Raw genomic sequence first — 17,480 nt, forward strand, 5'->3', positions numbered from 1 at the left:
CATGCAATACGCAGACATTCGATCGATATTAACAAATCTATTTCGACGTATGTAGCATGATCGGCAATGAGCAGCAGCAACTTGATTTCTACGAGTTGCATATCTGCGTGAAAGACTACTGCTTCGCGAGAGAGGACAGGCTGGTCGGTGTAGCAGTAATGCAGCTCAAGGACATCGTCGAGGAAGGCTCGTGCGCTTGCTGGTTGTCGCTTGGTAAACGAATCCAGATGGACGAAACCGGCTGGACAATCCTAAGGATTCTTTCACAGAGGAACAACGACGAGATCGCAAAAGAGTTCGTGAAATTGAAGAGTGATATTAGGCAGGAGACACCGTTACCGAACCCTACCTGAGGCTCAGGGTCACAGCATTAAGCCACGACAGCGAAGCGATGCGTCCTTCGAGTTTGGAAAGAGCTCGAAGGAGAGAAGGAGAGGGGCGTTGTCCATAGGGGAAACCATAGAAGCGTTCGGCCGTCGTTGTCGAGAATGAAGCCTTTAAAAAGCAAACAAAACAAAATAATTCAGCAAATAAATAAAAGAAAAAAAAACGAGCAACACCGCGAGACACATGCGATATCGAGAACGCGTGAGACACAAAATAAAAATAAGAAACACACATTGCAGCAAACACATAAGCGAGAAAAATCACCGATAAGGACGATCGGCCGAATCCTTTTCGGTTCTAACGCTAACGTCGATCAATGAGGGAACGAGAGACCTTGTCGTGCGACATCATTCTTCTCGCTTCCTTCGCAGTCTGCTTCCGGTCGAGCGTGTTCTTCTCTCTTTTTTACGAATCACAGAGCTTTAGCCCCGTCCCCTATATAAACCGAATGAGCCGAGAATAAAAAAAAAGAAGATAAAACCAAAAGAAAGAAAAAGAAAGAAGGTTTTCGAGTAAACATGTTGAAAGTCAAGTCCCCGAATCGAAACGTTCATCCAGCTAGTGGAAGTCGGACAAAGAGAGTAGAAAAGGGGAAGGGTGACTCCTCCTACCTTTTCGGAAAAGCGATAGAAATGTAGAATAACAGGATGATGATTGGTCAAGAATATGGGAAGATATACGGACGGACTTTTCGTTCAAGTAAGTGCCGTAAAAATGGAAAATACGAAACCTCAGGTATCGAAGAGTGTTCTGAACAGACGCGACACGTAAAAACAGTGCTGCCAGTACGTAATATATTTGGTAAATATTCGTAACGTAAGGAGAGGAAAGGAGTCGAATTAGTCGTAGATGATACGTCCAGCGCGGTTAGACCTCGACGTGTACGGACTCCCAGAAGAAACGGAAGCAGCTTGACTGCAGCTAGAGGAAAAGGAAAACGAAGAAGAGCACGAAGAACGATCGAATCGGGGTCCGTGATCGCTAACACGTTGCAAATATAAAACGTGAATCGGGAGTGTTTTTTTTTCTTTTTTGAAAACTAAAAAATACGAATCGCGCTGCAATGAGGAAAATGTAATACTATATATAAAATATAGACACTCGTGAGAGACGACGTTTTAGACCGTTTGTTCGGAATGACGAGTTTACTTGTAGATATGTGAAACACATTGTTGACGAAAAAAAGTTTTTCTAAATAACAGTTTAACGTAGCATTGCGTACGACCAATAGGCGCGTCACGACGTTACTCGGGACGCGCCGTTAGTAATAAAATAGGCATTGTAATGTAAAGTACGTTCTTATCGTAAGAATTAACAAGAGATCGTAAGAGTCTGATTATTGATGGTAAACGTATTACGAGGTCCGCTCGAAGACTTCGATCATTCCCCGTGAATCATCCTTTTGGGTCTCGCTTCGAAGACCTTTAATACGACGTTTAATACGATGAAGATGTTCACGTACACAAGAAGCCGATATTCCGTTCCAGTGAAGAAGAAAAGAATAAAAAAAAAAAAAAAGAAAGAATAACAAGAAGAGGAAGAAACATACGAGTTAGGATCCTTTCGTCCGCCTTCAATTTTCATTCTACGTACAATATCGTGAAACAGAGAATCCGGTTTTCGATCTGTTCTAGCCAGAAACTACTATTTCTACGAATTGACAACCTAACTTTTTCGAAATTAAACTTTATATCGTGGTAGATGTATGGTAACCTAAATAATCATGTAACTTCGACACTTTCCCCTTTCGACGATCATTGCTTTTTGTGTGAACGTGCAAAACCAAATATGTAAACGACGAGGTGGAACGCAAGCTTCGAAAATAACGGACATCGATACTTCTTTGTCTATTCGCTTAAAAATATCTCATCGATATTACTCTTGTATATAGATCAAACATTGTCCACTCGTGGGAACAGTTGGTTAAGTTACGAAGATTAGAGGCCGCGATTCTCTAATGCAAGACTTCCCCCACTATATATGAAGAATAAAAAGAAAATGAATAATCGAGAAAATCGAGGGCGGACGCGTTAAACGGTCCCTCAATCTGCTACAAAACGGAAACGATCCCCGCGGAAGACATCCTAACGTTTTTCGTTTCGCATCTAATGTCGTTCGAAAACTCTGGAAACACTTGTTTAAGAACACATGTCGCAGTTCTTGCACGAAGCTTCGATCGGATCTCCCGAGAAACCTATATATGGGAATAAAAAGGCAAAGAAAAGCGGTCACTGTGAAACAAAAGAAAAAAAGAAACAGAAGAAAGAAGCAGAAGATGGAAACTATTAATAACACAAAAAAAAAAGATGCACGCGACTTTAAAACTAAATAAATTTCATTCTCTGACCTTCGCAGGTTAAACCAGATATACAATTCCAGAGATTACATGATTATATCCACAAGAAAAGTTTCTACTACGTAGTACGTCTAGATATACTTACGTATTGTGTATAGTATATAAATGCTGATGTAGCTGCGAGCGCGGGATATTCGTCTGAAGAGAAAGCCACCCGAGAAAAAAAAAAAGGAAAATTCGGCTATCTTTACAATTACATATTTACACCTGGCGCTTACCATATCCGGATGATGCGTCTACACGCGACACAGGTCAGGCGCAGAACCTTCGAATAGAATTCCGTTTATTAACACGTTATACATATACATACAAGCGCATATCTTTCCAAAATTACCTCTTACCACGTAACTTTACATCAGGAATACAAATACGTTTCACGATTGAAAGAGAAAAAGGAAAAAATAATGGTTTATCATTCATGAATCGATGCACCTCTGAATCTCATTACGAAAAATCGTAGGACAAAATAGAGTTTACGTGATAATTTTACCGTACATATTTTGTTTCATAAAAGAAAAGGTTAGCACGTTACTCGTTGACGTGGTTAGAGCGCGTAGATTCAAATGTGCCCGGATCTGTGTATCCGTGTCGATCTAAACGACCCTCGACGAAATGCTCCTCATGCACAAAACGCGTTGCGGTTCGTCTCTTTTACAACGTTCGCGCTGTTTCAATTCTGGTGTATCTTTATTCAAAAGCGAATGCGATGAGAAACGATTTCGGGCTTAGAAACGAGCATCGAATTCGGATGAAGAAACAGCATGGCGTGAGTGAAATAGACGAGTAGAAAATAGAAAAAAACAACGTATGAAAAAGAAAGAGAGAGATGTAAGGGAGGAAAGTAGAATTGGAAGAGAAAAACACGGATCCGCGATCTCGTCACCATCTTCATTTGTAAAAGTGTCTATTTTCTCCGCTGCCTAAGTACTACATACTAATTAATGAAAAAGGGCTGGTAAATTCGGCAACCAGGCCAAGTCCGTCGACGAAACGGGAACAACCTTCTGTGTGTTTCTTTTCGCTGGGAAGTTTCCGTGTCGGTCGACAATTGCGCTTCGTGGATGGAATTGACCGCCACTTTTTCCTCCTACTCTCCGCTTCGATTAATATCTCGTAAGCTTAAAAAAAAATATCTCGTGTATTCTGTGATAATTACCCTTTAAAGTACATATACACACGTACACACTTGCACATACTTACATGTTCGTTTACATTTACAGACAAATATATTTACACTTACACGCATTACATTTACACTTATACCCGCACTTACACGTATTACACCAAGAACAAACACGCGAGATGCTCTGCATTTCAAACATGACACAATACAGTAGTGCTTCCCTAATTGGCCACATATTGGGATTTCAACTGGCCAGTTATCGAAGGAAGTATATTTCTAGAAAGATTTTCTCTTCTTGATTAAATCCAAGTGATGACTGAGGTAAGATATACTTGATACATTTGTTTGTTTTAAATATATATAACATCGGAGGCCCACGAGGCCGGTTCCAAGAACTAATGGGAATATTAACAGCTAGTTAACGAAACGAAATTCTGGCCAGTTATCGTTGTACTATACAACACGCATAAGCATACACGTACCATACGTACATGTATTCTATATACACAATACAACATACATACATATACACATAATTACACATACCATGCACGTAATACACCGATCCCAATAGTAACAGTATTCTTCTCTTTTAAAAAACATTTCGATTCCTATTCTCTATACTCGTTAAACGTCCGAAGAGTCTCGTTGGTGTGTGATAACGAAAGATACCATGGCAATCGTCGCGATATTACATAGAGATTGTGACGATCTGTCACCTGTCACAATGTCTACGTGAACGATCGGTAACATAACGAGAACAAGAACACTATGATATCGACACGAAATAAAATAGGGAACGCAAAAGTATTCGTTGGATAATGAATGATAAAGGTAAGAGAACGATTTCGACGATCAACGAGGGAGCGGGAGACAATTAGATATTTTACACAGTGCCGTTCGATAGTGATATTTTCATTGGAATTCACGGGAACGGTAACATATGAGCCATGTTTGTTCTTATGCCGTTCGCAATCATAGGAAAAAACAAGGAAATATCGTTGTCACGACGTTTACTCTTTTTCTTTGTTCAGTATAGTTTAACCTCAAAAGAGTACAGTGCAGAAGATAAATAATGTTCGTATCGCTATTCGAGGAAAAGCATTGACATATGAATGTTGCTGGCAAACACGATGCTGGCAAACTGATCTGAAATGAATAAAAGTTTAACCCTGCTGGGACTCGCGCGCTGAATTCAGTTTTCAAGTGCTTTATCTTGGATTCTACTCTCTTAAGATATCGAATATAATTACGGTACTAATACATAATTTGTAACATTAATATCATTCTAGTGTTATAACATTTACATGCATATTGTTATTAGATTATTATAATGTAATGCGATGCATGCTGTGAGTGTTTAGAGATGAGTGTTTAATAATAGAACTAGACTTTAGTCTATGAATTTCATTACTTTGAATAACTTTGAATTAAAAAAAAACATATATATATATAAATATGAGAGAAAAGATGAAAAAAAGATGAAAAGGAACAGTCCCTAAAGGGTTAAAAAAAACCAGTACTGAAGAAAAAAGTGGGAAACGGAATGTATTACTATCCTTACATAATGAGAACGTATACCCATAGATCACTTTAATATATTACGAACGTTTAAACATTTATATTTATACAGTCGTGAAAAAGATTCAAAACCCGTAAATATTTCTTCCTGTGATTAAACGTCTCGTTGCACGAATCGATCCATCATTATTTTCACAGAACATCTAATCGGAAGAAAAAAGATTGGGACGCGTATATTATGGAACAAGGTCAAGTGTTCGTAGTTCTTGTTCGACGAGAGCGCGAGATGTCACCGCGAACTTTTGCGTTCAGTAACTGACCATGGATGCAAAACCAAAAAAAAGAAATCATTCGAAAAACTAGACTTCAGATTGCTGTATCGTGAGGACGTGTAGCAGAAGAAACCATTTAACAAACGAAAGGGGAAAAGGAAAAAAGAACAAATATATACACAATTGTTGACAATACTATGCTTGAAAAATCGTACGACGCGTATATAATTGTACTTAACAAATATATTTAAAAAAAATGGCAGAATGTTTGTGTTTCGTAAGTAAAGCATATTAAGGAATAAATTTGTAATCATGCGACCAGACGCATTTGAAAAAAGAAAACAATAATGTGTACGGAACACGTAATTCTGTGCGTACGTGCGGATGACTGCGTGATTATTAGGTATTATATCTCAACGAGTAATGAGTACATTTTCATCATCCCCGCAAAGAGTGTACCATTGTTATTATCAAAATTTTTAACGCAAAACCAAGCGAACGATGAGGAAAAAGAGTTATAATTACGGCATACCGTTGCGCAGCCTCTGAGTATACATAGGTGAACCTAAAAGCAATTGTATCAGAGTCAAACACGCACATTCGACACAAGAAAAAATAATAATACGTATAAACCCAGATCTTTATTAATAAACGTTTATCTTTCGTTCATTCACTCGCATGAAAAGCTTATTATTCTTTGAACCATTTGTATAATTGAAGCCTTTTTCATCTAAGTAGCTCTGAACGTGTGTGCATGATTTTACGTTGCGATTCTACTCTTGAAGAATTTATCTCTCTTAATCGATCGACGCACGCGACGCCAGCATTGGCAGGTATTTTTTCGAACTTGTTATTTCATCGATTGATTTTCGTCCACGTTTTTGTTCTATTTATTCAACATTATTATTAATTATGTGATAATCCTAGCCGAGATAATTATTATCGTTAATTCTAATGAAATTCATCGTCGTTTCTTGCCGTACTTCTCCAGACATACGTATACATACGTCATCGAACAATTTTGAAATCACGCAGATTTCATCATATTTGATCGACGTACATACACACACGCATACATACATTATTGTCATCCTTACTTCATGTTCTTGTAAGAAAAAAGAGATTAAGGAAATGAATATGTTTTACCATTAATAATGTTTTTCATCTCCATTTTAGAGAAATAGCTCTATACGTAATGGCTTCTTTTTTCAAACTTCCAACAATTATTAAAGTTCTTAAATTTTTCTGGTGCAAATTACAAACTAACGTGCATCGTGATTAGTTCGTAACAACATAAGGGATAAAATTATATATGTGAAATTGGTTGTAATCATTTGTATATAATGATGAGTCATCCTTAAACAAATTTTACGAAAGAGGTAATTTTGTTTGGCGACGTGTGCAAACGTTAATAAGATTCGATCGATAAATTAGGAAATGTGTATGACGTGATATAGTATAAGCCAACGGAAGAAAGAATTATTAAGTGACAATGCTATTCAAGAATTACGCGAACTAAATGTGAATACGAAAAAGATTGTTACAGTGGTGTCTGTCGATCAACTGAAGTAATTAAATGGAGTATAAGAGTGCGAATAAAAGGCAAACGAGGAAAGTTGACCAGAGTTTTATCGTCGTTGAATCATTGTGCCACATTCCATATCGTCGTATTTTACGTGAAAGGTACAATCGAAGTAACTTCATTATCACAAATTATTAGATAAAATTTAAGATGTGACTCGATGTTTTATCACCATAATTACTATACGAAATTTACTGAATACAGATCATCGACAATCTAGAGGACTCGTGTTTAATTAATAACATCTGATTTTGTCTAATTTTATTTCAATCGATGCTGCTTTTATACGTCAGTGTTCAATTGTACAAAAGTGTTCAAATACAATTGACGCATGTCAGAGTAAAATACATATAAAATGCTTTGTTTATGAAATGACCTTAGTAATCTCTCTTCTAGTAAATACACATTGTAATAATTTTCATTAAAAATTTCTACTTTCGATACTAGCTAATATTAGGTAAGAACCATAATTATCATTTCGTAAGTTTTATTAGAGACCTCTGGATTTTCGTCTGATAGTTAACAAATCAATAAGAAAACAATGCTCATACATCTAATCGTTGTTGCTATTGTTTTCATCATATCTCTTCTTGCTACAATCATTATCATCGTTATCACTGTATATTACGACATGGATCTTCATGTTATACGAAGCGTCCGTTTATTGTCTCGGCTATCTTTTTGTAATTTATAATTTCTGCATTAACAATATGCTCATATGTAAAATATAACCGTATAAACGCAAAATATATTGCATATACAGTTGCACATATATATACATATATATCTATATATACATATAAATGGTTCATATGAAATGCTTCAAGTTGTCACATCGAACTTGCTAGAAATAGCGCCAAATTGATTTCTGGCATTTAATGATTTTAGACAGAGAAAACGTATCATACAAGTGTACGTAACATATACCTTAAATCATTTAGTATCTAGAAAAATTTTACTGTTATCCACACTAGTCCCAAATAACTTGCAACATTTTATATGCGTCAACCTATGTATATATGTATATGTAGTATAACACTTGTACATACATAAGATGTACACGGTCACGCTATAAATTCACAATCTGATGTTGCCTCGTGTTTCAGCAAATTAGCAAATATCCGATGACTTTGACATAACTACGTGTCTTTATGTAATTTTCACAAGATTCACTTACAAAACATACATACATATAAATAGATCTTGTTGGGACGCGAAGCATCAACCAAAATGAAGCATTTTCTAAATACACAGTTTGTTGAACTTAAAAATTCTTATGTTCTGGGTATAGCAATGGTCTTGTTATTATGTTCTGTCTGTTACATGTATGTATACTTATGCTTACATGTATGCTATGTATACTTTCTCATCACGTGTTATTCTTTCACATTTTCTACTTTCATTTGACATATGTATATTCCGAATGGAGTTTTACAGTTCCCTGTTTATTACATGAAACGAAGGCTCAGTATAGTATCCGAACTGGAAAATATTCAGTTAGAATGACAGTTATTAGCGGTTTTTGAGGTCATTGAAACAGAAAATAAGGGTTATTTTCCACAGAAATAAACTTATTTTTTATTTTCATACAGAAAACGGTATGCGGTAAGCGGCAAAATTGGCATTTGTAGCATTAGCATTGATGGCTGTGCCATCAGTTGTTTTGTAAACCTACCTCTTAACGCTTTATAAAATCATCTTACGCGGATTTATGTTAAGATCTTTGTCTGGCAAATGTTCATAAGTCTGAATTTTTAAAATCGTTATTTCCGTGAAAAATGACTCTCATTTTCAGCTTTAGCAACGTAAAGTATCCACAAAAAGACGCATTCAGATTAAAAATATTGCAATCCGGATACTATACTCTATCCGAAAAATACTGTTAAATGAAAGAAATAGCACTTCATAGAATACCTGCTTTTCTTTTGTAAATGTTAATAAAGCTTAGTATCTAAGACGCCATTATTTATTGTACATTGCGGAGGCGCAATTTTTTTAGGCAAGATTTTCCTTGTCATGGTATTTGTTCTGTATGCAAAGTAAACAACCATAATATACTTTAATTAATCTCTCAAGAGAGGAACCACTATGTAACATTCAATCATTGTGTCTCCACAAAGTAGAATTTAATCAAACAATGTTGATACAATTATCTAATAACATTAACGAATGATATATTCGGATATAAAATATTTAACTTTATGTTTATTCATTCTATTAACCATTTGCACAGCTTGTCTAAATTTTCATTCATATAAATTTATCATATCCAATGGGTGCTCTTAAATGGACAGTGGAACAAAAATTATGCGATATAAGATGATAAATGTTAAGAGATAGGAAAAGGATGGCTTTCTTAAAGGAATGGGCTGTCTCAGGGGAAGGTAATTCACAAAAATCTAATAAAACATCAAAATCAATCAATCTCAAAATATTTTACTTGAATACCTCCTTTTATTAAATTTAACGTTAATATTACTAAATAATATTTCATTCAATTTATTTTAGAACAAGACTTCTTGGTATAAAGACATTTCAGTCAAACAATTAAGTATAAGAATAAAAAAAATAAATTGCTAAATACCTGATTTCTCTTTTAATTAATACCTAATTCCTCTTCGTTTACCTTTTCTCGTTATTTGATGTATATATTTTCAAAGCATAAAAATGTAACATATAAAATTTACATTAAAATTTAAAATCATAGGTCAAAAAAACTTTGTCACATTGCAAATATGTTACATAAACTTACATTATCCAAAATATATCACATATATTGATTAAAAATAAATATATTTTTCATATTGTGGTTTATTGAATGTTGTTATAACTACAACAGCTATAATTCTTGATATATACATATATACTATTATATATATTATAATGATATAAAGAACTTTTATGCTTCACTTTCCTTCTTTCATGCTTAGATTGTCTCCGAATTTGTACACTCTACCCAATACTTCCTACAAAGAATAATAATATTTATTAGTATCACAATCTCATATTGCGGTACAGCAGTACTAAGCAATGTATTTCTTAATCATGGAAGATTAATGAAAATAAAATATAAACCTATTTAACTACAAATGTCAATGACAATATATTGTTAGCGAATTATGAGCTTATTATCTCTCCATTGTTACATCAATTTTATATTACTTTTTAAAAACCACTTTATTAGTGCTGATAGATTAAAATAGTTGAAATTTAATACTAAAATTCATCAGTTTATTTAACTTGCTCGTTACACTGCTGAGTTAACATTAGATACCAATTTTTGCAAATAGTGATATATTATTACTTAATAAAACATATACAAATAATACAAAACACAAAATCAGTGATTTTGGGAAATTACATCAACAATTGCAAACAAATCGAACACATATTAAGGACTTTAAAAATTGAGTGCATTTCTTAAAATAAAAGATACAAATCTCTTCGATTCATGAAGGCCTGAAATTTGAATCAATACACATAACATTCGGAGACATATACATTTACTTAATACATAAAGCAGTAACTATATAATTTAATGAAATTAAAGAAGATTTTATAAATCATTTTGAAGATATAAATGACGTTGATATATTTGATGATTTTAATAGTAAATTTAAAAAATTCAGATCTTTTCTTGCTTATTACAACTTTGCTTACCAAAATTCTTTTGAGCTCACAATTCGCGATAGCTACACTTCAGTACAGCTTGTTTTAATGAACTATTAAATATTATGATGATAGAAATGTTCTTTGTATATTACCACTTCTCTTTTGCGAGCATCAGAATTATAAGAGGTATACGTAAAAGGCATTGTGCAGAAGCGATGTCTTCGATAATCGAACGTTGTTGTATACATTATCCAGCCGATCCAAACCGTTAGTATAGTAGTTAGCGGTGTAATCTTTTCAATCATCTCCAAATTTTATACTTCAACTTTTCTATATAACTGAGCTAAGAACATATAATATTTAACGTTGATAAGGTTACTGCTCTACAGTGCTACCACACCAGTGAATTACGTAAGTCCCTTTCTGATTTTACATACCATATTTTCAATTGGCTGAATTATTCTCGAGTTTATAGCTTATTTTCGTACAAAAGAATGATTTGTTTTTAAAAATAATACACAGGCGTGTTTAATTAAATACATTCCATAATGTTTCATTAACCGAGATAACCAAACAAGTGATTTTTAAAACATTTTCAATAAATTTCACAATTTATTATTTGATTTGAAAGAAATTTTTATTGTCGTCAATAACTAAATATATAAATATATAAATAAATAAACAAATAAATAGATAAAAAGATAACTGGGCAAAATGGTCCCTACAAACAAATTTGTCAAATCAAAGCAAATATAGTAACATGATTCACTGAATATATAGAAAGGAAAAAGACATATATTTTTGTTCTATATCTTTCTTTCTGATTATATTATTTTTTAATTTAGCAATTTATAATGCATATATATACATAAAATATATTAGACTTATAAATGCTTAAGTATGCAAATTATTTTATCTTCTCACGGAATTAATATGTATATGTGGAATTATCAAAATCGAAAGCAGATGGCAGCACTAATACCCAAAAAATGAAGCGGTACGATAAAGAACGTCAGTCGATCATTGACTGTGGCCCGAGGAGGTCGGTAGGGTGCGCAGTCGTGTGCTATCTAAGTATAAATCGGGATTGGTTGATGGTTCTCCCGTAAGCCCCACCTACCAGGTGGTCGTTCGAAAGTGTAGTTGTGTAGTTTCTTACAACGAAACGACGGGCGCTGCTCTCTCCTCGACGTATCCAATCGCGAGAAAATCTGAAATGAGACGTATAGGTGCGCTAATATGTGACGGTTGAGAGAAAACGAAGACCAGGAACGTGTGAGAGGGTGGTTTACGCGCGGGTGCTACCACTTTCGAAGCGTGACGAAGAAAACGGACCACGTAAAGAAGTGGCAAAGGTGGAGATCGTGAAAAAAGATACGCGTCGAGAAAACGAAAGAAAAACGCGTATGTGCCAGAGCTACGTGCAAAAAGAATCCTCTATTTCGGGGGGGGGTTGTATATATCTTTCTCTCTCTCTTTGTGTCTCTCTACTTTCCTCTTTTTTTTTTTTATTTCTTTCTGTGCCTCTCCATCGTTACTCCGATTTGTTCCGAGTGAAAGTATCTATCTCGTTGCGGCAAGTGTTTTCTCGCCGCGTTGTATGCGTCGTTCTCGTATCGCAGAGTAACAAGTAAAGGTAAAAAAAAGTGATACGTTTAACTAACAAGGACGTCAGCTGTGTGCGCTTTTACGAAGGGGACGTGTGCGAGAGAGAAACTACTGTTGAGAGACAGAGAAATGGCGGCGCTGACGGCAGGTGTCCAGTATGGTTTGTCGTCGCACAGCAATTTTCACGAAAACAAGTCCCTGATCTTCGTGAAACTCACCGACTCGGCGCAACGTGCCATCGAGGACTTCCTCAGAAATCGGGTAAGTAAATCGTACTCTTATTTCGTCCCATTCTTCGCCATCTCTTTTCCTTATGTACAGGCTAGGAATTGCGAGCTTGTGTGCGTATATATGTATGTATATACGTACAGACGTGTGTGTATGTACGCGGCTCTGCACGCGTCACGAAGCAGTCATGTGTGCGTACATGTGTCGTAATGTCGTGCCGAGGAAAGAGACACTCGATCGTCACTCACTCGCCATATTTTGTATGGTATTTCGTTACTACATGATCAAAAAATTGCCATGTTTGCTTGCAGAAATTACCGTGAAACGTTATTATTCGAAACATATTACGGCATCGGTGAAAACACTAGTAAAAAGATGTTCGAATCAAGAGTCAACCCAGGCCACGTTGGCTTGTTAGCAGCTGCTTACTGCTCTATGTATTTTCTTCCCTCTTAGCCCTTTCGTATGCGATTGACAGAAAAATCGAACGCGATTCAGTTTAAAACGATTACGAGTGTTCTTTTCGCCGAGTTAATTTGTTCGACTATATCATTACGCTATATCCGTATGGTTTGACAACGACATTACGTAATAAGAGATCTGACAAGGCAGTTCACTTGCTAGATTCATTTCCAGATTGCGACTAAGTTTATTAAAACGAATGTTTTGTCCGCTTGCATATTTTACTTTTGATTTAAGAATTCATTAAAATAATAGCATTACTTTTTTGCCATTACATTAATGCCAATAGCATTACGTTTTTGCAAAACGTGAAAATCGATTAATCATCTCTTCCATTTACGGTAATGCGAAACGTGTAGTACATTTTTCTTTCGATTTTCTTTATCTCTGCCCGATATTATCGTAACCAATATCTTGGAATATGTTTCGCCTCGCTAATCGACGGTATTTCGTGCTTTCGTAGAGGTTATGTTTGACCACCATCTGTGTTCTTCGTAAGACATTGCATCCATATTTACCTGTTTCGTAGCAATTGTTTAGTGTATAAAAACAAGAAAATAGAGAATAGAAAAACGAGACGCGAGCATGTCGCTACGATTACAAAAAATATCGTCACAACTTCGACGATTCTTGCACCACCTGACATAAGTATTCCAACCTCTTGGACGAGATTCGAAAGTAAAGTCGTCGAAGGGGCGTATGCCTTTCGTCAAAATACATCGATGCTAAAGCAGATTGCGTTGCAATATGCATGTAACGCTTTGACACACACGTATTATTAATATGTACATAGACTTGTAAAGCAAAAATTGGATCAAACGGGCGAAATAAAAGATGATGACGTGAAAATGTCTGGCATGCGAGTTTTGCATGATTCACAGTTTGCCACAGGTTCCTCGTAGCTTTCGATCGCGCGTTTTTTAAACGTGTTCGAGATTCGACTCGATTAACGCAATTTCAGGAGTAATTTTGCGCTTCAAAATCCAATTCACGTCAATTGCACGACAAATCTTTCAAGCTGTTAAACTAGAATACGAATCTTCTCTTTCCATATGTTACCCTTGTCGTTTATGAGTTCGACGATTTATCGTCGATGCGTTGGTCGAATAGTAGATTATTTTCGTGTTTTCTTTATCTCCGACTAGGAAAACTACGACGTTTCGTGATGTTAACGCGTGTAACTATATATTATCCAACATTTTCTTCGCCAATCGAGTACGTCACTCGTTTGAGATTCATATGTTGTGTTTCCCTTATAAGTTGAATATTTTCATTTTTAAATTTTTCTACAAGTTATAAATCAAAATTGTTGTACATTGAAATAAATTATCTTCGACTTCTGAGCTTTTTCATGATCGCTCATTGATTAACAACTCTGCGCATAATTGAAATAGAAAATATTATTTTATTAATTTCATTCCTTGTATTTTCGTTCGCAACGAACGTCTCGTAATTAGATTATCTTTTCGAAGAAAAGAAATTAAAATGATTAGTTGAGACAGAAATGCGAAATAATTAATTCGACTTTGTATTTAAGATGAAATTTTGCTTCGTAGACGCAAACGACCTGAAGGCCTATAAGCAGTAATAGTGTGCACGAAGAATCCGCGAAATTGCGATCGGAATGCTGTAAAGCGTTTATTCGTTCCACATCAGGAAGCGATTATATTATGCTCGTTGGCCGCCATAAACTTACTCAGAGCGTGTCCTTTCCCGCGGATAAATATTTGCTTTTCGATATTCATTGATGTAATTTCAGCGTAACATTTCGAGATTTGGATAATTGATTGCAGCGCCAATAATAACCTAATTTATTTTAATTAGCTCCATCGATTCCGCGAATTTATAGCGAATTGAAACGATTTCGACGAAGTTGCATTGTTCATTTGTTGAATTTTATTATTATTATCTTTTTCTTTTTTATAAACAAATTGCGATCCTATATTGAGCTGAATTATATTTACATTCTTAATATTGCTTAAGTTTATTTACTTTTAATCAATTGGTAACTGTGAGGTGTTTTATTCTTTTTTTAACGCTTAATAAGATGTTTCTATAATGTTTTTTTTTCTAACCGATTTCGATAAAAAACTAAAAGTTCTCAATATAGGATCACAGAGATCTTTTATCTGTAAAAGAAAAATCTATGATCTACAATTTCTAACTGTTTCCATTTACCGATATTACATAATTAGTGAATTATTGTGCCATATGGTTTTGGTTGGTGGAAAATGGAACGGTCTCGAACGAAATGACCAAGGAGACGAGTCGTTCGATCGAATAGAGAAAGGCACGATGGGACGCAGAAACGTGGCACGTGTTCGAATCTGCCTGATTCGGGCGTAGTTGCATAATACTGCGGCCAAGTCTCCCACACTTATGGTTGAGGACACGCTATTGAGCAGGGAAATGGAAACGGCTAGAGGAGGACGATAAAAGAAACGGTGTTACGAACAATAGGTAACAGAACGGAGACTTTGTGCGTTAATGAGAAACTTCGTCACCAACGTTAGTCAACCTTCTTTTATACAGTTGGATAAATTTTTATTTATTACGGATTATTGGATAAATTAATTGGATAAATCAGACTTTAAGCTAGATTTTTCGTAGTTAGATTCGCTTTTTAGTTTAAATGATAGCTTTATTTGAAAGTTGGAGGAATTATGCCTGAGTTGGGGTTGTTATCGAAAATGTTAAAACACGGAGTTAAATTTAAATAGTGAAAGCAAAGTAGCGGATTTGCATTGCCTGAGAGTATTCGATATTTCAACGCAATTAAGTTTCAAAAACGCCAAATTTGTATTTCTTTTCTAAAATCTCATCTCATTTTCGACTGACATTAAATTTCTAATTCGTGGCTTCGTGAAAAATCCCTTCGTTAATTAGGTAATTAGCAGTAATTACTAATTTGTTAGGTAGTTATTAAGGTAAACCCCGGAATACAAGAAGATACGTTGGAAATCTTGAAATTTCAATTTCCTCTTCGACTAAGGCAAAAATATTGACTCGCTGTTTTCTAAAAAAACCCCTCGTTATTATTTATAGAAAATTACTGGATCGTAATTAAGTTTCAAAATTATTCGATCGCTCAGATTTTACATTTAAATGCTCGCCTTATAAAAATGGCAGTCTCTTATTGTAGTCTCAGGCTATTTTGTTGAGCTGATGCTTCTGGACTAGGGAAAAGGAGTATGGGTTAAGGGAGAATGTATGTGCCAGGGTTCTTTAAAAAGCGTCGTAAGATTCACAGGCCTTCCGGGCTAAACTCTCCCAGAGGCCAGTTTGGTTCGGGTACGTGGCACCCAACCCCATAAGAAAAGAGGCGTGGGGCCCTCTTTGAGTAGCACAGCTGTTCCTCGAAACTTGAATAACGATCCGGGGGAACAGGCCGCGCCGACGGCTGGAAATTTTACAAACCAAGAATAAGTATTGCCTCTGAGCGTGATTCGAATCAAGGTGTCGTAAAATGGTCCCTGGTATTAACCGGTTGCCGAGCGTATTCACCGGCCAATCGTTTTCTTACAACCTCGCATTAATACAAAGTAAAGCTACCGGTTGTTCCAAATAATTAGATGCCTCTAGTTTCTAGCGCTTGAGGAAAATTAATTCCGTAGAGAGGGAAATATTTGTAGAAATATATCAAGAGGAACCTGTATAAAATATTGGAAGTGTGGCGGCACTCGACAAGCCAAATACCACCACTCGACACTAACTAGTGTCGGACGACGGCAGCGCAGTGGTTAACGTCTTAGGTTGCGAACGTTCGGAACCCGGGTTCGAATCCCGGCGACCGGAGTCCGATTTTACTCCCAGGCACCAAAAAAACGGAGGAAAAATCAGCAGTACCCCGGCAGCGACATCTACGGCCCCAGTGACAACTACAGCGGACCAGGCCCAACTACTACAACTATAACTCACTCACGGCCACCCTCAACATTGGTGACCCCGACGTGATCGACAGCAAAAACTGAGGTGTGACCGTGATAGCACTACCGAGCCTTCTATCATCGCGAATCTAAGTCTGTGGCAAGCTGGATCTTCCGCTATGACGAACACGGAGCAGCGGCTCTTCCTTCAGTAAAAACCTCGACACCTCACCTCCAAACGGGCGCGCAAATAAACAGGTGACTGGGCACGAGACGACTGCGAAGGACAGAGGCCTACAACCGTGCACACCGTACCGACAGGATCCACCGCCACATCGGAGACATCGCGCAACGTCGGCACGGGCTCTTGACAACAATCGGCTGACGCTTTACTACATTAAAAATTATAACGTTATCTCTGGTAAGGGGGTACTGTGGCGGCACTCGACAAGCCAAATACCAC

General features: G+C 36.1%; 2 protein-coding genes and 1 long non-coding RNA gene across 18 annotated transcripts in view; 2 read left to right on the top strand and 1 right to left on the bottom strand.

Moving 5' to 3' along the window:
• LOC100650524 (protein unc-13 homolog B) overlaps nt 1-9,665 on the top strand; it is a 377,008-nt gene extending 367,343 nt beyond the window's left edge. For 14 of the 15 annotated variants that reach the window (XM_048406368.1, XM_048406369.1, XM_048406371.1 and 11 more), the window contains one exon: nt 56-9,665. In XM_048406368.1, the coding sequence (XP_048262325.1) occupies nt 56-353 (298 nt within the window). In that variant the 3' untranslated portion in view covers nt 354-9,665. The remainder of the gene's footprint in view (nt 1-55) is intronic. The other variant, XR_007224241.1, reaches the window with a different exon arrangement.
• Nucleotides 9,666-10,034: 369 nt separating this feature from the next.
• On the bottom strand, nt 10,035-11,455 carry LOC100650402. 2 transcript variants are annotated; one of them, XR_007224242.1, is made up of 3 exons: nt 11,291-11,455; nt 11,006-11,196; nt 10,035-10,207 (listed from the first exon to the last, which is right to left on the bottom strand). It is a non-coding gene; the product is annotated as an uncharacterized LOC100650402 (long non-coding RNA). The 2 variants fall into 2 exon arrangements; XR_002307767.2 differs by lacking the exon at nt 11,291-11,455 and having other exon boundaries at nt 11,006-11,273.
• Nucleotides 11,456-11,847: 392 nt separating this feature from the next.
• The window catches only part of LOC100650279 (RNA polymerase II elongation factor Ell), a 144,709-nt gene continuing 139,076 nt past the window's right edge, over nt 11,848-17,480 (top strand). Inside the window, exon 1 of the mRNA XM_003395837.4 lies at nt 11,848-12,722. Within this exon, the coding sequence (XP_003395885.1) occupies nt 12,591-12,722 (132 nt within the window). The 5' untranslated portion in view covers nt 11,848-12,590. The remainder of the gene's footprint in view (nt 12,723-17,480) is intronic.

This window comes from Bombus terrestris, chromosome 6 (genome assembly GCF_910591885.1).
Source record: "Bombus terrestris chromosome 6, iyBomTerr1.2, whole genome shotgun sequence".
Classification (NCBI taxonomy): domain Eukaryota; kingdom Metazoa; phylum Arthropoda; class Insecta; order Hymenoptera; family Apidae; genus Bombus; species Bombus terrestris.